At 42.3% G+C, this 21,502-nt stretch overlaps 1 protein-coding gene across 2 annotated transcripts in view; it reads right to left on the reverse strand.

The window, feature by feature from the left end:
• The window catches only part of LOC141088279 (inter-alpha-trypsin inhibitor heavy chain H3-like), a 159,078-nt gene that overhangs the window by 64,370 nt on the left and 73,206 nt on the right, over positions 1-21,502 (reverse strand). The window contains exons 13-15 of one of the 2 annotated variants that reach the window (XM_073574296.1): positions 9,237-9,376; positions 4,006-4,166; positions 2,215-2,253 (exon numbers count right to left, since the gene is read on the reverse strand). In XM_073574296.1, coding sequence (XP_073430397.1) covers positions 2,215-2,253; positions 4,006-4,166; positions 9,237-9,376 — 340 coding nt within the window. The remainder of the gene's footprint in view (positions 1-2,214; positions 2,254-4,005; positions 4,167-9,236; positions 9,377-21,502) is intronic. The other variant, XM_073574297.1, reaches the window with a different exon arrangement.

Below are 21,502 nucleotides of genomic sequence, written 5' to 3' on the forward strand. Positions count from 1 at the left end.
TTCCTCCGGGAAACAATGGTCACTAGAAGGTAAATATTACACACCACATGTGAAAAAAAATGTTAGATGTAACTTTTTTTTTTCAGCCAGGGCCATACCATGTCAGTATTTTAATTGTTTTTTTTTCTCTTTATTCCACAGCACGGTGAGCAGCACTCGGGAGCCTGCACAATTGGACCCTTCTGAGGCGATCCCTGAGGAGACCGGCACCGAGGGACACTTCGACCGCCCCGGTACATCTGCACCTTCCCAGCCTTCCCACACATTCGACCCATCTGTCCCATCCACCAGCACAGGAGCATCGTGGCCGCCTACATTACATGAAGCTGCTGGTGAGGAGATCGCTTTCCCTTTACCCCACCCTTCTGCCCCTGCCACCTCTAGTACACCTGCGGGTACTGGGCGGCAGTGGCAGAGGGGTCAGGAAAAGAGTTATGCGCCAGAGTTCTTGCATCTGAATGCATCTTTCCAGAACTGTCTAAAAGTCTTGTCAGAGCAAATCTCCGCAGGCTTTCAGCAGATCAACTCCAGCATTCTGGAGGTGAAGACACTTCTGCAAACCATGCATTCAGAAGCAAGATCTTCGCCAAACCACACCTTTTTCAGGTCTGTTGTGGAGCGCATGGCAAGACTATCTCCTACCCAGCAGATGCATGTAATGCATTCGTGCCACGGTGCTCTACAGCAGGTTACCTCCCAACCTCCACCTCCCACCACTGTAGTTCCTCCACCTGCACCCCCTCCAGCAACTTTCCATCCTCCCCCTCCTATTACATCTGCACCCCCTCCAGCCACTTTCCATCCTCCCCCTCCTATTACATACCAGCAACCTCACCAGTACCAGCAACCTTCCCAGTACCAGCAACCTCCCCAGTACCAGACATCTCCCCACTTCCAGCAACCTGCCCCATACCAAACTCCTTCCCCGTACCAAACTCCTTCCCCGTACCAAACTCCTTCCCCATACAACTTTCCATCAACATCATCTGCTCCTACAGTCCCTGCCCAACCCTCCACTCCACCGCCCACCACCTCTTCTGCCTCCCACATGTCCATCCATTCTGTAGCTTTTTCCACACCATCACCTCTAACTGTTCCTTCCCCACCACGATCCCAGTCCTCTCTCCACACTCCCATTGTCGAAGTGTCCCGCAGCCCCTCCAGCAGTATTTCCACCCCACACTACACCGAGTTATAATGTTTTTTTTGTAATAAAAATGCCCATTTGGTTGGTTTCAAACCTTTATTAAAAAAGTTTTTTTAACTTTAAAAACAGTTTACACAAAAAAAAATATTTTAAATAAAAGTTAAATTATTGTTTACACTGGTTGTCTGTCATTTCTTTCTGCGGCGAAATATGTTTAAAAAAAAGGTTAAATACAGGGTATTTAAAAGGTAAAAAGGTATTCAAAACCAGGTATATAACTGTGGGTAAATTTTAGCTTTTTGCCACAGTTGTGTTCCTGGTTGTGTTTGAAGCAAAGTATTTCACCTGAAAAGTTGTGTTTATTGTTGGTGATTTCCTAACAATGTACACAACTTTTGTTAAAAGGTGAAATACTTTGCATAAAACACAACCAGGTACACACCTGTGGCCTAAAGGTAAAAATAGTAAGACCATGACAAGATAGCCAACTTTGGTTGGCAAAGGTATATACTGTTGGTCCAGAAGGTACACAAGTTTGGTTAGGGCACAAATCTTTCACACTCTGTCATCCTGCCAGTGTACTCTGCCTTGAGGTGACATAAAGTATAGTGCAAAATTGTCCCTCATTACTGAAACCGTCACAGAACTTCTAGTGGTAATATTTCCAATGACAACATCCATCTTCGCCAGTAACTTGCTCTTCTCTCCAACCTGCACTTTCTTCTCTACAACCTGTCAAAGAAGGGCTGTAGGAACATGCTATATATAGTTTTCCAGTAGCCAATCCCGTTCGGAAGGCCACAAGGGTCAATTTTAAAAACCAGATCCGGCGTAATCTGTCGAAAAACGGATAGAAAAACGGATGAACCGGATGAGACGGATCCGGTTTTGTCTGTCAAGAACAAGATGGATCCGGCAGAAAACCGGATCCGGCACATCAGGTTTTACAAAACATTTGCCGGATCCGGCATTCCGGCACGACGCCGGATCGCGCCTGACGCCGAAAACCTGATGTGTGAAAGTAGCCTAAAAGATCTGCAGACCAATAGAATGAAATGAAAACTTACATGATGCAGGTGCAGAATAATGAACCCTGTTGCTTTGCTCTATAAAAAGAAAAAAAAACAAAGTAAAAAAGTTGATTACAGAAAACTTACTAGAAATAGTGATTAGAAAGATTAAATCAGCCATCATGCGCAGGGAAAGATGCGGGCTTGGCTTGAGAGCCTGCATCAATGGCAGGGACTCGACGTTTGACGTAAATGTACGTCAAAAGTCATGAAGGGGCTTTAAAAGTGATTTCTCAACATCGTAAATGAATAAAATTTGCAAACAGCTTGTAAAAACTAGAAACTTTCAATTGTACTTGTTAGAAATCCTCTTTGTTCTCATGAACAGAGGGATTTTGCATTTTATTGTTTACTGCTTGCTGCCTAAGTTAGACTGCAGTGATGGTCATTCTCCTAGGTAAGGGACACTGCATTTACAAGCCCTGTTCTGTTAATATGTGTGATTTAATTTATTCTAACAAATTGAGACTTGTTTTGTGATATAAATACATTTGTAAACATATCTCAACTGGTCCAAATAGAGATATGATGTTTTCTACATCCTGGTAGGTGGTCCAGCATAAAGGCCTGCTTTTTTTCTAGAGCTGGTGGGAATCAATTTGTCCATTGGTCACAACATTGGTCTATGGTCATGTCTAAGAGCGTACAAGCTTGAAACACGTAGACCTGTGCTCCCCGGTCTCTCTGATTCTACCCCCCCCCCCCTTTTTGTGCTATATACCTTTTTAATGTTCTTTGTTTTAATGTTGCAGTAAAAGTCATTGTTTAAAACATTAATCCATATGTCCATACAATGCAGTTTTTTTCGCCTTTACTGTTGTTGCCCAGAGCAGGTCTGGAGTCTCCGTGCACCGCACCCATATTGAGGCAGTTTGTACAACTGGCGATATTTTTTTTTGTTCTTTCCATCTCCTTATCCAAACCGAACTTTGGAAAACTTTGGTCTGCTCATGCCTACTCATGAACAGCTAGTACATAAAACATATATGACAAATGCCTGTGTCGGATCCCATACAGTGGCATTCAGCACCTACAATCTACTATGTAAAGGAAATCTGTCAGCAGGTTTTTGCTGTGTAATCTGAAGACAGCAGGACACAGAGGCTGAGACAGAATTCAGAGATGTGTCACTTGTCAAAGTGTGTGCTGTTTACTAACTGTGAAGGATTTATCACTAAGAGATTAACAGATTCCACTAGTCCAGCAACGCCCCCTCCTGTGATAAGCAGCTCACTGTCAATAGACTTTTTACACAGAGAGCTGGAGGTGGGCAGGATCAGCTGTGATGTGGGTGAGGTTAGCTTCCTCAGCTGTGCTTCATGCTAAATCTAACATCGCTGTTTCTGTCAGAACGGCTGCACCCAATAAACTAAGTGATACATTGCTCTCTTTACCTACATTATAATGCTCTCAAATGAAGTAGCAAACACTTGCTGACAAATTCCATTTTAAAAAAATGTATACAGCGATTTTACAGGACTGTGGGTAGAACAGTATTGCCTATTATGCTGCCTAACTCCTTTGTTGTTGTGATATACTGACTCACTACATCTGACTAATGGACACCTATTGACACATTAACATTGAAATATTTCCCAGCTTGTAAACTAAATGTAATGGATGCAACATGATTTAGGAGATGGAGAAGATCCCAAGAACCAATAACGTCACATAATCTAAAAAAAAATTGTACAATTTTTAAAATGTATGTTAAACTTTATTTAAAGCTGACATATTACACAATTGCATAAAAATAGTTATGTAAAATATTTTGATTATTCTGCCTACCTTCCACAAGTTTATCAGCTATTAATGTTTCTTCATCTTGATCTTTTTCCTCTGGTTTAGTAACTACCATTGATGTTAACGGAGTCACAAAATTGAACTTCAGGGAAAGCTCAAGCGCCTGCGCTGTAAGATTTGCTTTCTCTGATGGGTCTGCATAAATCCTTAAATTAAACAAAATAATTTCAGAAACCTAAAAGATTATACAAATAATTGTTATTCACTATATACACTATTTTGTAAAAAAAAGAAAAGAAAACCTATTCATACTACTATATATTTAAAGTGGCCAAAATACCTAAAATAATCCTTTCAAGTTGAACATGCTTTCTCAGTGGCAGTCTGCAGATTACAGACCTGGAGGAGCTGAGTAGATGGATATATAATTTTGTGGCAAATGATTCTGTATAACTTCTCTTTGATTTAGTTTAATTGATGCTCTTAGCTTATGAGTCCAGTGGGAGTAGTTAATCAATGATTGACAACCTTCATTGTATCAGTATGCATACATTGACCGCTAGCTGTCAATCCTCATGTCATTGCACCTATTGGGTTTAAACAGACAACAAGTTGTCCTGTTTTATGGGTGTGAGGGATCTCACAAGGGAAGGGGGCATCGACTTTGCTCACCTCGGGGGAGGGGAGAGAAGGGATCGGCTCTCTGGCGCCACCACTTGCTCTAGATCAGTCAGGTAACTGCACCGAGGGCAAATAGTCGCTGGAAAGGCTTCCCTTATAGGTACGAGTTAGTTTGGTGCTCCCAGTGAGGGGGTATATTTATCACCAGTCCAGGCTGGGGATATATATAAACCTCCCAGCTGTCACTGCCAGAGTTCCTCACTAAAACAATATAGTATTCTGCCACCAGTTCCTCTTTCAACATAAGCCCCGTCTGACAACAGGCTTATATCGGGTCAGAAACCAACCCGGGTAGCGTACAAGTGACCAACCGAGTGTGCGGATGTGGGGATTCATGAATTGAGATAAAAGAGCAGCACAAGATTAATTTTATATTTAATCGCCGAAAAGGCGCACTAGAAATATACAGGTATAATAATAATAATAATAATCTTTATTTTTATATAGCGCTAACATATTCCGCAGCGCTTTACAGTTTGCACACATTTTCATCACTGTCCCCGATGGGGCTCACAATCTAAATTCCCTATCAGTATGTCTTTAGAGTGTGGGAGGAAACCAGAGTGCCCGGAGGAAACCCACGCAAACACGGGGAGAACATACAAACTCCTTGCAGATGTTGTCCTTGGTGGGATTCGAACCCAGGACTCCAGCGCTGCAGGGTTGCAGCGCTAACCACTGAGCCGCCCTATATATATTTACAAGAACAACACACAGGTATATAGTGTAGCACAAGGATAGGGTACAGCTAGGTTGCAATTACTGTGTTATGTAGCATGTGACCACAGGGAGGCACTGATGGATCACAGGTCCAAATCTTAGTTACAGGTTTTCCTGGCTGTGTCAGCTAACGTATCCTCTGGCCATCAGAAAACTCAGTTCAATATGAGCAGCTGTCTCTTATCTCCTAGGCTGTCCCCTCCCACACTCTGCTGCCTCCCCTGGGCTGGGCTACCTCCCTCCTCCCATGTCTGAGAATAAGATTTTCTGTCCAGAACTGTGGCTGGCCCATAACTTTGCACCCGAAGTTCAGAATGGATTGGTTGTACCGCCACTGGATTCCGCTGGATTTTATCTGTGCATAGAAACCAAATATGCCTACTGTATGTAATTCCTATTAGCTATGCTTTATAACTCCATAATCCAAAGTGCTACAGGTGGCTGTTATGAATAGGTCACCAAGGAGGATGGCAGGAATAGGCTAGGCCACCATGAAACCAGAAAGGTTGGTAACTTAGTGGATTGCAGACCTCAGAATGCACAGGAAGGAACTAATCACCAGCAACAGCTGTGGGAAGCCTGCTCACTTATGTGCTACCAATCAGTAACCCCTGATTTCCAATCGTCATCGTCAGGTGGCAGACTTCTATCAACCCAGCCAGCTCCAATACCCGCAATAACCACCAGAGGGAGCCCCGACTCAGAAGTCCGATCAAGAGAATTCACAACAGGTGGCTAAATAATATGGGCGCGTGGGGAAAGGAACGGCCGATTTGAATTAGGTGCTCGGCTAGTCTCAGAGATTCTGATATTATAGGTCATTTTCCAGATTTAATACCTCAGAGCTTGCAGTGACTTGTTGTACCATGGGGTTTCCATGTGTTTCAGTCAGACAAAAGAGAGCTGGCTGCAGCTGCAGAAGATTTCACACCATTGTGTCAAGAGCTTCAAAAGGTTTGTTTCTAGCTTTTTAATTAAAGATAAACACTGCATGGCTTTTTATAACCTTGGGGAATGCCAAAGGAGGGGGCAAATTTCAGGAGGGGAGAGACTTTTACTTCGTCTCTCACAATGGGGGAAAAAATTTTGTATATTATTAATTCCCTTTCACTGTCAGTTTTTTTTAATTTTTTTTATTATCTTTGCCATACAAAAGTCCTAACTTTTTTATTCCCATGTTGACATAGCCAAATGGGGTCTGTTGGACGAAACCTTCTTACATGTACGTTCACTCCTGACGATCGCACCCCGCAGGTCATTGACTTTCATCGCTACAGAAGACATTTCGACCTACCAGTTAACCGTTTGATTTGCGATGTTCCAACATGGTGGAATTCCGCTCTGCACAAGTTGCAGCGACTGTGGCAGCAGCTATTAGCTCTGGTGCAGTATGTCCTTTTGTATAACCTGGGCCAATGCAGTATGGAACGTGGTGCAAATCACGCTTGTGGAGTGGGCACAGATGAAGGACCTCTGCACCCCTCTGCACAGTTTTGGCTACTAAGATGGTTAGTACTGACAATGCAGTCATCAGCATCACTCTTTCGGTCATCTACATGCTAGCGCACACTTTGAATAGTGTGCATGAGGAGGTGATAGTCCCAGAGGAACAGGTAAAAGCAGAGGAACATGCGGAAGGGATAACAATATCTCAAATTTCTGGACTGACGTCGCAGAGGCAGGTTACATGAGAGGGTGGCTTACAGTGATGGAGGGGGGTTCATGGTACCAGACAAACTGTTAGTGGAGGTGCAGGAGCATATTATCATGTATTATCAATGGTTTTCCTTTAAAAAAAACACCTTTTCTTTCCCCTTGTGAAGTTTTCATCACTGTTCTCACTTGGGCCTGGTATGTATATCTGGGTCAGATGTACTTGATTCTGACGTTCACTTGAATAATGTCACTTGTCCATTTTTTGACTTTGCTTTAAAATTTTTGCACAAGCACTTTATGATATTTCTGTATATAATGCATGCCTGCGGTCATGCGCTTCTTATGGTCTATGGTATGCATGAGTATTATATCGTACTAAACTCTGTGTATTATAGTGTGATCTTTACACACTGCAGTGATGATTTCTCCATGTTTTGCACCGTGTCACTTTCACCTCACAGCCTCCACGTATATTGTGGAAGTCTTAGAGCATTTTATTGTGCCTATTACTTACATGCAGTTGGGACGTGCTACCCCTCTGGCTGTCTGCGCCAGGGAGGGTATTCTCTCTGCATATGGGGCCGGGTGTGGAGACGTGTCGTGCTGCGGCAAGGTGGCTTTGCGTTTCCCAAGCATGCGCATGTCTTGAACGATACACAGTCCGGAGCATCATTGATGCCACCTACCTATGATGCTTGTGGGTCATTGATATCATCGGGGCTTTCCCCATGACCCGAAGTGTCTGTAAAGCTGCCGGATGGGATGTAAGTTACGGCGTGGATGATCACTTACATGCGCCACATACAGAATACAATACATCTGGGAGGATATGTATTTAATGCCTGGTAGGGACACACAAAGGACTATGGCACCCTGAGGAAGCCAACACGAAACACACATTGGGGCTATTGGCGTGCCATCACTGACTATGGGTAAGAGTCTCTCTAGACATGGTGGGGTGGGAATTACAGTAAAACCAGTTCACAGCGCATGCATATAATGAATTAGCTTTGCTCTCCTCACTTTCTCTGAGTGATTATGAGGTTTAGATAAGCATTGCGCTTTTTTTACAAATTAAAACATTCATTTTTTCAGTCAGTGATGTACCTGCCTGTTTCTACCTGACCTTTGCAAGAAAAGACTCTATAACTGATTCACTTTTTCATTATACGTATGTACAACAGTACATGCCTTTTTGTGATATTAATAAATCATTTTTTAGATAATACTATTTTTTTGGTCATTTATTCATTGTTTCCAGTTTCCAATCTAGTTTCGGATTGTCCTCATGCTGTTTCGTGTTAGATCTCATTATATATGTACAGGGTTCTGCTACATGGGTATATGCTGATATTGTTTCTGTTCTAGTGATAATCTTTCTCAAAATTAACTTTCAAGTTGCACTTGCGCTATGCAAATTAGTGGCTAACTAATTGGGAATGGTGTTGATTACCGTGGGCTAATCCTTGTAATCCAAAAAATCTCAGTCTAAACATATTTATCATTAGTGGGTTTTGTGTTTCATTGGTGGCATATAGGGGCTGTAAGATGTTTTTGGCTGGTAATTGTGGAGCTCCTTTGCGACTGTATGAGTCCTGCTGAAAACGGTGGATGTGCACATGGCTTCACTGTGCATTGTCAGGAAGAGAGAGCATCATGCGCATGTGCGATATCTGCAAAGATGTAATTCTTGCAAATCATTTTGTCAAGCCTACACAAAACATGCTTACGTGAGAGGTAGGATTAGTCCGGGGTAATCAATGACCCCTCCCCACTCCCAGACTAGTTAATCTGCATAGCGCGAACAGAGCTTCAAAGTAAATTTTATATTAATTCAGCAATCGTTAAGCCACATAAAGGGGCTCGTTAGAGTGCAGAGAAAGGTTTCTATATAGTCATGGTGGTGGTTTAGGGAGGTTAGGGCAGTTGACAGGTTCCCTATAAAGGGGTGTTTCCTTCTCATGCATTTATAAATAAATATTCACAGGATCCCACCAATGGGACCAGCATCTGTCTGGATAACATTGTCTTGACACACTCTGCTGGTCGGAATTCCAACTCGTTTGTATGGAAATTCCAACTACCTAGCCACAAACTAGTACATTACAAAGCCCTTTTCTTGAGTTAGATACGGTACATCCTGCAAAGAAATTGGTGTAGTACTTTTGAAAAAAAAAAAAACTTATTAAAAATGTGATTTACTTGACCTAATCACATACCGTTTTTCCAATAGCTGTTGTATGGTGAGATACGCCCAGAGTCTCTCTGTAAAGTCACCAAAGATGTATTTCTGCTGTTTCTTCACATCATCCTCACTTTGAAGTTGAACACTTTCAATGTATTTCTTAGATTCATCAGCCTGTTAAAAAAAAAATTACCTTGAGTCACATGTCCAAAATAGTTTATGTTTTAATTGAAGGTAGTAGTCCCCTTTTTGCGAGGCGTCAGAGTAAAAATTTAAAAGATCTATTGGTTCACAATAGGTATAAAAGTGATAGTAAAAACTGGCTAGGTCTGAACAGTCCTGCAGGCAACTATAAATGTAAAAACTGCCCTTTTTGCCATTTTAAGCTGACAGGAAAATTCCTCAAAATTGGAGTAATCCAGCATGAGATCCAGAATTTTATTTCATGTAAAACAACCCATGTTGTGTATGTCAACTTCTGTCCTTGCGGTTTTTATTATTTAGGAAAAACTATCCGTCCATTGTATGTTAGATTCAGAGAGCACTTTCAGTACATTTCTACCGGAAAAGGGGTCCCTCGCTTGATTGAGCATATTAGAAAAGTACATGGGGGCAATGCAGAGTCGTTGCGGTTCGCAGGTGTAGAAAAAGTATCCCTGGCGGCTCAAGGGGGAAACCACCATAGAATTCTCTTACAAAGGGAATCTAAGTGGATTCTACGAATGAATGCCACAGGACCCTTAAGGTTAAATGAGAAAATAGATATGGCGGTTTTTCTGTAGGAATTATTAAGTGTTTGTATCTCCATGTCTCATCTTGATAAAGATTTTGAATTCTAGTTTTTTAATTTTCTTTCCTTGATTAATTTGTTCATGTGTTTCACACTATTGTGGGAGTGTGAGTCGGAAACCAGGAGGTGTGTTCACATGTGTGTGTGTGCTTTAATTCTCATCTGCCTGCATTCCAGTCTCAGGACCCGTTGAAGCGCAAGTGCGTGAAACGACCATTGTTCACTCTCTGTACATTCCTCCTGAGCCAATGCCTTTTAACCAATAAAGAATTTCTACGATAGAACAGTGAGGGCCATCCTTTCTCTCTTTTGCTACATAATTTAATTTCATGTTTTTCACTGGATTGAGCACCCGTTCTGATGGTATTATGGCGTTCGGTCCAGGTGTGTGATTTGGACTGCAGTCACGGAACTGCTTTGGGGTTTATGAGCAGTGCCGAATCCTCCATTTTACTTGAAATCTATCACTTCCCCCATTCTTCTTCAAGCTAATTAAGAAGGAATTCATGTATGTAATCTACCAGATGACCAACTTTAATTACCTGTTTGTGAGGGGGGGAGTTACATGTCTGAGACACAGTTAAGGGTCATCTGGGGGGTCATAGCCTTGCTTCAAAATTCACTATCCACTATGAGATGGCTTATAAATTTTTCAATTATATCTATAACAGCTGTCTACAGACAAGGGGTCTGACCGATGGAATCCCCACATATCACAAGAGGTATGTGAACGGAGCATTATTGTCCATATTTGACCACAATCCTACTTACTGCCTGTGGGAGTGGTGGTGAGGCTCACTAATATTTTGTTCACACGGGAAACATGGGACTCTTGTTTCCTGAACAGCGATCATATATTTATCACCTATCCTGTGAAAAAGTGACTAATGTTGTTTGTGGGCCAAACCCCGTAAACTTGAGAAAAAGAGCTTGATTTTTTATTAGAAGGGGTTTATTACTTTAGTTCGATTTAGGTACCAGATCTCAACTCCGAACCTGAACCCCATATAAGTCAATGGGGATCTGAACTTGTAAAATAGCTGTAAAATGGTTGATATAAGGGCTAGGGGGCTGCAAAAGGAAGCAAAATGGAGAAAATAGCAGGCAATTGCTCTACAAACAAATATGGATAGGGAAATTACCGTACTTAATGTTACATAGAATAAAAAAATATAAAAGGCTGCATAGGTCACATCTCATGGCCGATGATGTCAGTAACGTCATCGCCCATGGGGCATGACAAGGAGTGACCTATGAAGCCTCACGTTACAGATGTCATCGCTTGTGAGACATGATCCCGAGTAACCTATGAAGCGTCGTTCCCAGAGTGATGCTCCATAGGTTGCAAGAGTGTATAACTGGACAACTTGGGAACCACAATGGATTACGGCGGAGCTACTGGGATTATTTTTTTTTAATAATGAATGGGTAAACCAGGGAATGTGTGGAGGAGTCTTTATTCAAATAAAGTTTATTTCCTGTGTATGTGTCTTTTTATTTTTAAATACAGGGTTAGTAATGAGTAAACCGAATCAAAAGAAAGACCCGAATTTTTGGTCAAAAAATGTAAAAATTAAATAAAATATATAAATAATAAAAAAGTCATAAAACAGATATAAGATTAAAATACCTTTATTGAGTAATAGTAATACAAATATATATAAAAAAGATGTGTGCTCAAAAGAATTTTATATACACCTATATAGGTTAATAAAGCACAGCGTTCCCCATTAATAAACAACTATATTTTATCCCTCTATACATTGGCTCCTTAAAGGAGTGACATAAAATATACGGAGCCCATATAGGCTCAAACAAGTGTCTGTGCATAGAACCATGTGGTGATGCAAAATAATCAACAAAGAGAGGAACCAATGTGATGGTATAAAGTGCAAAAAATGCAAAATCCAAAAATAAAAAGGTGAGTGTGGGGGAAAGGAGGGAAGAATAGAGGGTATATACCTTAGAGGAACGCTGCTGGATGAGCTACACAGGCCCGATGTACGTTTCGGAATGAATCCTTCGTCAGGGGGTGGAGTGTATAATCACAGATCTCCCTAAATACTCCTGTGCAAATAACATGTGGGAGGATTAAACCTATCACGGCGCACGTGCCGCCATATTGGCCGAAAATGGACCCGCCCTCCCGTCACGTGACCGGTAACCTAGTAACAGGATGCCAGACACAGACGTAGGAGTAGGGAAGCCGGAACTCAGGCTGCACGTGCGCACAGGCCATCCACTCACATGGTATAAGCACGCCTCCAAATGTGGAAGGGTGACTGGATTAAGCGGCGCATGCGTAGCCAGCAAAACAAGAGGTACCCGACCATGTCCGAGAAGCCCAAAAGGGGATTCCGATACATGTGTCGAGAAACACCGAGTCCCTGGCCGCACACGCGCACATCCAGTTCCCAAACACATAGGCTAAAAAATATATGAAAACAAAGTAGAAAAAATGAACATAGACTCCGGAAAAGAAAATTTTTTTTTTATTTTTTTTTATTTTTACAAAAAAGTATATATATATGTATACTTTCAAAAAAGCATAACAATAAATATATAAAAACCACATAATAGAAATATATCCATATGCAGCTGGACTACTTCAATCGAAGAATACCATGTAAAAATCCATATACAAATAATAATAGAATGACAGCATGTATAAAAAAAAAAAAAAAAAAAAAAATTTTCATGTTATCACATATTATATAATGGTGTATAGTACATACATTAGAGGTGTCAGGAATGGGTTATCATTCAAGAGTACAAAAACAAGAAAAAGGAAGAAGAAGAAAAATACTAAAGGATATAGAAAAATATGTAATATTTAAAAAAAAAAAAAAAAAAAAAAAAAATATATAATAATAAAATAATAAAAAATAATAATTGATATAATGAATACATAATGAATGAATAATTAATTAAATAAATAAATAAATCTTCTTCCATGGATTTGCACTGGACATGATGGACAGTCACAGGTATGTATTTCTTCATGCATCAAATAATTCCAGATCGTCTTTCATCACTCAAACCATAAGAAGGGAAGAAACATAGTTCCTTAACAAAAGAAATATAAAATATTAATAAGACATAAAGGAAAGGAGGGATAGAAAAGGGGGAGATGGGTAAGGCAAGGGGGTCCACAATATTAAAAAATGACAAAAATAAAAAATATAAAAATATAAAATAAGAATAATAAAATATTACAGTTTACAGAAAAGGCGCAAAGCTAAGATTTTCGTTAAGACCTAAAGGTGAGACTGTTTTGAGGCTCCAAATCCACTTAGCTTCCAACCGTGCTAAAGGGGCACTTATTCTACCACCTCTAATGTTTGGTTTTACCATATCAATGCCAATTATCCTCAATTCGTTGGCGTTGCAGTTGTGGAAAAGTTTAAAATGTTTCGGTATAGTTTTCAATATATTTATATCCTCAATTTCCTTTGCTGCTAAAATTCCCAAAACATGTTCCCGAACCCTTACCTTTAGTTGACGGGTTGTTAATCCAACATAGATTAGGGAACAGGGACAGGTGGCATAGTAGACAATTTATCCCCCAAATTTACTGGTCTCCTATAGGTTATGCTTGGTTTGGATCCAATTAGTTAAAAGCCACTATGTTCCAGAACCAATCCAGTCAATGTCCTTTTTGGATTCCAAACCAGCGTGGGGTTGTAAACCTTGTGGTAAATGTGTGGCTTGTTCAAATATTGATCGAGCCCAGACATTTTCTAGTTCGGATGGCTTAAGTATGTATAAAATCACTCATACAATAACTTGTACAACCAAAGCAGTTGTCTACTATGCCACCTGTCCCTGTTCCCTAATCTATGTTGGATTAACAACCCGTCAACTAAAGGTAAGGGTTCGGGAACATGTTTTGGGAATTTTAGCAGCAAAGGAAATTGAGGATATAAATATATTGAAAACTATACCGAAACATTTTAAACTTTTCCACAACTGCAACGCCAACGAATTGAGGATAATTGGCATTGATATGGTAAAACCAAACATTAGAGGTGGTAGAATAAGTGCCCCTTTAGCACGGTTGGAAGCTAAGTGGATTTGGAGCCTCAAAACAGTCTCACCTTTAGGTCTTAACGAAAATCTTAGCTTTGCGCCTTTTCTGTAAACTGTAATATTTTATTATTCTTATTTTATATTTTTATATTTTTTATTTTTGTCATTTTTTAATATTGTGGACCCCCTTGCCTTACCCATCTCCCCCTTTTCTATCCCTCCTTTCCTTTATGTCTTATTAATATTTTATATTTCTTTTGTTAAGGAACTATGTTTCTTCCCTTCTTATGGTTTGAGTGATGAAAGACGATCCGGAATTATTTGATGCATGAAGAAATACATACCTGTGACTGTCCATCATGTCCAGTGCAAATCCATGGAAGGTTTATTTATTTATTTATTTAATTAATTATTCATTCATTATGTATTCATTATATCAATTATTATTTTTTATTATTTTATTATTATATTTTTTTTTTTTTTTTTTTTTAAATATTACATATTTTTCTATATCCTTTAGTATTTTTCTTCTTCTTCCTTTTTCTTGTTTTTGTACTCTTGAATGATAACCCATTCCTGACACCTCTAATGTATGTACTATACACCATTATATAATATGTGATAACATGAAATTTTTTTTTTTTTTTTTTTTTTTTTTTTTATACATGCTGTCATTCTATTATTATTTGTATATGGATTTTTACATGGTATTCTTCGATTGAAGTAGTCCAGCTGCATATGGATATATTTCTATTATGTGGTTTTTATATATTTATTGTTATGCTTTTTTGAAAGTATACATATATATATACTTTTTTGTAAAAAAAAAAAAAAAAAAAAAAAAAAAAATTTCTTTTCCGGAGTCTATGTTCATTTTTTCTACTTTGTTTTCATATATTTTTTAGCCTATGTGTTTGGGAACTGGATGTGCGCGTGCGCGGCCAGGGACTCGGTGTTTCTCGACACATGTATCGGAATCCCCTTTTGGGCTTCTCGGACATGGTCGGGTACCTCTTGTTTTGCTGGCTACGCATGCGCCGCTTAATCCAGTCACCCTTCCACATTTGGAGGCGTGCTTATACCATGTGAGTGGATGGCCTGTGCGCACGTGCAGCCTGAGTTCCGGCTTCCCTACTCCTACGTCTGTGTCTGGCATCCTGTTACTAGGTTACCGGTCACGTGACGGGAGGGCGGGTCCATTTTCGGCCAATATGGCGGCACGTGCGCCGTGATAGGTTTAATCCTCCCACATGTTATTTGCACAGGAGTATTTAGGGAGATCTGTGATTATACACTCCACCCCCTGACGAAGGATTCATTCCGAAACGTACATCGGGCCTGTGTAGCTCATCCAGCAGCGTTCCTCTAAGGTATATACCCTCTATTCTTCCCTCCTTTCCCCCACACTCACCTTTTTATTTTTGGATTTTGCATTTTTTGCACTTTATACCATCACATTGGTTCCTCTCTTTGTTGATTATTTTGCATCACCACATGGTTCTATGCACAGACACTTGTTTGAGCCTATATGGGCTCCGTATATTTTATGTCACTCCTTTAAGGAGCCAATGTATAGAGGGATAAAATATAGTTGTTTATTAATGGGGAACGCTGTGCTTTATTAACCTATATAGGTGTATATAAAATTCTTTTGAGCACACATCTTTTTTATATATATTTGTATTACTATTACTCAATAAAGGTATTTTAATCTTATATCTGTTTTATGACTTTTTTATTATTTATATATTTTATTTAATTTTTACATTTTTTGACCAAAAATTCGGGTCTTTCTTTTGATTCGGTTTACAAATCTTTTCTCGAATGGTCTACCATTCTTCCAGTGGCACACACTTATACACGTTGAAAAAGGTATATTAATGGAATTATAACCATTTTATTATTTATTGTTATATATAAAAAATATTTTTTTTAAATTTTTTTTTTTTTTTTTTTTTCTTCACGTGTTTTTTGTGGTATTGCTTCAAAATCAGGTTAATTTGAGTTATTAGGGTTAGTAATGAGGCTGTCTGATGGACACCTCTCCATTACAGCCCAAGGTGTTGATGCCAGCTGACATTACACAGCTGACATCAACCACAAAAACTATTATCTCGATTGCTACTGTACCATGGCAATCGGGAAGAGCCGAGGCTAAACGCCACAATTGGCACATCTAAGGCCTGTTTCACACATCCGTTTTTTTCCCTTCAGTCAAAATCCGCCAAGTTTTAAAAAAAACGGATCTGCCAAAAAAGGGGCGGATCCGTTTTTTTCCCCCATAGACTTACGTTATTGGCGGATCTTGACTGACGGGCGTCCGTCCCACCCGGTTTTTTACGGATCCACCAAGATTTTAGCTGCTCCCGGGCGGATGAGACGGACCCTGCAACGTTTTTTTGCTCTGACGGACCGCCAGTTTGAACCGCGCATGCCCGGGATCTTAACTCCGGGAAGCATTTTAACCCGTTAATGCCATCCCGGGAGCCGCTAAGACCTCCCTCCTCCCCCAAGCATACGACCTCGTCCCGCGGCCCCAGTCTCTTCTCACGGCTCCTGCCTCGTCCCGCAGCCCCAGTCTCTTCTCGCGGCTCCTGCCTCGTCTCGTGGCCCCTGCCTCGTCCCGCGGCCGCGGTCTCTTCTCGCGGCTCCTGCCTCATCCCGCTGCCCCGGTCTCTTCTCGCAGCCCCTGCCTCGTCCCGCGGCCCCGGTCTCTTCTCCCGGCTCCTGCCTCGTCCCGCAACTCCTGCCTCTTCCCGAGGCCCCGGTCTCTGCATCAGCGGTCCTTTTTTTCATGACGTCTGTTACTTTAACATGCCTGGATCAGCAGATCCCGTCTACACAACGGTCCGGTGGCACCCGTTGATGTCTCGACGGACACGGATCCGTTCTCCGCCTTTTTGGCGGCTGGCAACTGACAGGAAAAACGTAAGTGTGAAACAGGCCTAATGGACCACCTCATTTCTGAGGTGGCTGAGGGCTGTTCTTATTAGGCTGAGCAGGGGCCAATATCAATGGACCTTCACAAGCAATTAATATCAGACTCCAGCTGTCTGCTATGCCTTAGCTGGTTAATAAAAATAGGGGGAACCCCATGTCATTTTTTTGGAGTCCCCCCATTTTTAATAACAAGCAGAGACAGAGCAGGCATCTTTGAAAATATTTATTCCAACTAAAGATAATAATTCATAAAAATGTTTGTATAACAAAATGTAAGAAACAATTATTGTATTTAAATATAATAATTTCAATTATTCCCTAAATATTTACATATTTTTTTCACTTGCATTAAGTATAACTCACAATGAAGGAAGAAAATATGAAGGATATTATGTGTTGTCAATAGTGTTGAGCATTCCGATACCGCAAGTATCGGGTATCGGCCGATATTCACTTTATCGGAATTCCGATACTGAGTTCCGATACTTTTAGCATATCGAATACCGGAATCGGAAGTTCCCATAATGCTATGAGCCAGTTTCATTTGATTCAGCCAATGACAATCCTCAGAAGTGTGGGCACATCCTGTTAGGCATGTAGGCATGTTAACTAATGGCATGGCTGTGATTGGCTGCTGAAATGATGTCATGATGCACTATAAAAGCCGCCGCCGCCGCCAAATCCAAAGTTGTGATAGTCCGGTTACATCTTTTTTTTTTCGTATATGTACCTACCTACTGTCAATGTAATCCCTTTATGCATCTGTATCTGTACTTGTTCCTGCCTTGCTGCTGTAATGCTCTGAATTTCCCCATGGTGGGATGATTAAAGGATTATCTTATCTTATTTCTGGTTCACTGTGCTGTGAATTCAGTTAGGGACAGGCTGCTGTTCAAGACTCTGAGGGACAGTTAGTGATAGCGATTTTCAAAATCATATTGTGCTTTACCCAGGCTACATTATCAATCACTGTAGCGTTCTTTTGCCTTGCAGCAGTGTTCACAGCTGTCTGCAATGTCTGTGTGAGTGGAGCTCCTGCTGTGTAGTGTGTCCTGCAGGCACGTCTGCTTGTAGGCCGCTCAGCGTGTGTCACTGCCTCATACATAGTTTTCTTTTATAGCTGCAAATTTTTCATTCTCCTATTAGTGTGCAATTGCATCCATCCGTATCCATATACGTTGGTTGTAACCACTATAAGAGTAGAGAGCGGAGCCTTTCTGCAGCCTTTCAGTGCTAGTGCCCACTTATCTGCACTGTTCACGGCTGTCTGAGAGGTCTCTGTGTGTGAGTGCAGCACATGCTGAGTAGTGTGTCCTGCAGCTACGTCTGGTTGTAGGCCGCTCAGCGTGCGTCACTGCCTCACACATATTTTTCTTTTATTGCAGCTCATTTTTAATTCTCCTATTAGTGTGCATCCATCCGTATCCATATACGGTGGTTGCAAACACTATAGGAGTAGACAGCGGAGCCTCTCTGCAGCCTTTCACTGCTAGTGCCCACTTATCTGCACTGTTCACGGCTGTCTGAGAGGTCTCTGTGTGTGAGTGCAGCTCACGCTGAGTAGTGTGTCCTGCAGCTATGTCTGGTTGTAGGCCGCTCAGCGTGCCTCACTGCCTCACACATATTTTTCTTTTATTGCAGCTCATTTTTTATTCTCCTATTAGCGTGCATCCATCTGTATCCATCTACATTGGTTGGTTGCAAACACTATATAGGAGTAGATAGAGGAGCCATTTTTCTGGCTTGTGCCCTTCAGCTGCAGCCAGATTAGTATTACCCTATTTTTTGGAGCCTCATCTTTTGCATTGTAGGTTACCTTCCTGCATTGTAATAGCTCCAAAAAGTTTGTGATACTATCGCTTTCAAATCTTTGGTCACATCCTTTTAGTTTTTTTTTCAAAAAAACAAAAAACAAAATAAAGTTCACCAAACACTACATTTGACAGTTGCGTAGGCCACATTAGCTCCTATTAAAGTGTAGTCCACACACATACTTCATAAAATTAGTGTTTCTTATACCTGTTACCAGCTGTACAGGAATAAGCACACTAGCCCCCCCTTTGTACTTTTCTGCCTATCTTTATCAGTCTACCAAGATGAAGAAGGCAGGGAGTAAGGCACGTGGGCGTGGAGTTTCAGCAGGGAGAGGACGTGGGGATTCTGCAGGGAGAGGACGTGGGGATTCTGCAGGGAGAGGACGTGGGGTTTCTGTGCCTCCTGCGGGCACCAGTGAGTCAGCATCCCCCAGTTTTAGCAGGCAACAGTCCTTTATGTGCAGCTTTGTAGGACCTCGCCGTACCCCACTGCTGCGGGAGGAACAAATTGAAGCCGTTTTCGGATGGATGGCAGCTAACGCATCAACTTCAATGACTTCCACGTCCTCTCAGGGCCAGAGCACTGAAGAGCAACCATCTGTCTCTTCATCACCTGCCAAAGTGCCCAGGCAGTCAGAGAGCCCTGGACAGGAGCCATCACAGTCTCTACTTCTGTTCTCTGAATCTGTTGGCTTGGAAAGAGGGGGCCAGCCAAGCAGCATTCCAGAATGTGAAGAAGAGGGAGTATGCAGTGATGCGCAACTTCTTTGTCCCTCTGAATCTGAAGAGGCGGGTGGGCCAGTGCCTATGGTCAGCACACCTCAGTACGCATCAGATGATGACGAGATTCAGGTGCCACTTTCTGGTGCGTACGGTGCTGGCGAGACAACCCAGGAGAAGCAGGTGTTTGAAGAGGGGAATGTAGATGATGAGGTCATTGACCCATCATGGCGTGAGGAACAGGAAGGTGGTGGGAGCAGCTCTGAGGAAGAGATTCCCCGAACGGCCAAAACAGGAGGGAGAGGGAGGGGGCAGACTTGGTTGCCTGTAGCTTCCACTTCGGCACCCGTTAGGAGCATTCCTCTTCCAAAAGGCAAAACGGGCGCTCCCAAGACTTGCAGTGCGTAGTCCTTTTTTGACACAGTTGCAGATGCCATTTGCTTTGTCAAATGCAAGCTGTGTCATCAGAAAGTCAAAAGAGGGAAAAATGTCAGCAACCTCAATACCACAAATATGTGGAAACATGTGCGGACCAAGCACGAGGTGGAGTTACACAGACACACTGAAGACGTAGGCCAACGTACAGCACCACCTACCACCTCTTCAGCTCGTGTTGGGGCCTCTTCCTCCAGCTCACACACAGCTGGTTCGGCTTCCTCACAGGATCGCCAAGGAAGAACCTCTGGCACTGGTGTCCGGAGACCCAGTGACATTCCACCCACAGCACCACGTTCCCAGTCATCCTCACACTCCCAGGCCACTCTACAGCCATTGGTAGCACAGGCATGGGATAAAAGGCGGCCATACTCGGCAAACCATCCCCGAGCACAGGCTCTGAATGCTGGCATTGCCAAACTACTGGCCCTTGAAATGCTCTCATTCAGGCTGGTGGAGACTGACACCTTCCGGAACTTCATGGCATTGGCAGTCCCACAATACACCGTGCCCAGCCGCTTTTATTTCAGCAGGCAAGCCATCCCTGCCCTGCAAAAGCATGTGGAGGGAAAAATAAAACATGCGCTACTAAACGCCGTCAGTAGCAAGGTCCACCTGACCACCGATGCGTGGACCAGTGACCATGGACAGGGACGATACCTTTCTCTCACTGCCCATTGGGTCAATGTTGTGGAGCCGGGTACAGATCTGGAGAGTGGCGCTGTACGTGTTCTGTAACTCCACGGATTGCAAGAATCCAGTCTCTACACATTGACTCCTCCTCCTACTCAAGTTCCTCAGAAACAGCGCTGCAGGAGCCTGTTACGACCGATATGAGCACAGCTGTGGCCAAACGTCAACAGGCCGTACTCAAATTAATTTCTTTGGGGAATCGAAGCACACAGCGCAGGAGCTCTGGAATGCCATCAAGCAGGAGAGCGACGTGTGGTTTGTGCCAGCGAATCTCCAGCCAGGCTTGCTAGTGTGTGACAATGGCCGAAATCTGGTGGCAGCTCTGGGCCTAGGGAACCTCACTCACATCCCATGTCTGGCACATGTGCTGAACTTGGTCGTGCAGAGCTTTCTGAGGGACGATCAGGATCTTGATGCACTGCTGCACAAGGTCCGCATAGAGTGCGCTCACTTGTGGCGTTCCAGCACGGCAAGATTGAGCCTTGCTGCTCTGCAGCGCTGATTACACCTTACGGGACATCACATCATATGTGACCTACCCACCAAGTGGAATTCAACGTTACATATGTTGGAGCGATTGTGTGAGCAGCAGGCAGCAGTCATGGAGTACCAGCTGCATCAGGCGCAAACAAGTCGCACTGTGCGCCGGTCACACTTCAGCACCACTGAGTGGGCCTCTATGAAGGACATCTGCCTCGTTTTGCGTTCTTTCGATGATTCCACGCGGATGGCGAGTGCAGATGATGCACTAGTCAGCATGACTGTCCCCTTTATCTGCCTGCTTCAAAAAACACTGCAAGCACTAAGGGAGGAGGTTTTGGAAGAGGATGAGGAGTCACAAATTCCATCTGCTTCTGGCAGTCTGCGCTACATGGTTCC

This window comes from Dendrobates tinctorius, unplaced genomic scaffold, assembly GCF_039654945.1.
Source record: "Dendrobates tinctorius isolate UK_male_01 unplaced genomic scaffold, ASM3965494v1 ptg000038l, whole genome shotgun sequence".
Lineage (NCBI taxonomy): Eukaryota > Metazoa > Chordata > Amphibia > Anura > Dendrobatidae > Dendrobates > Dendrobates tinctorius.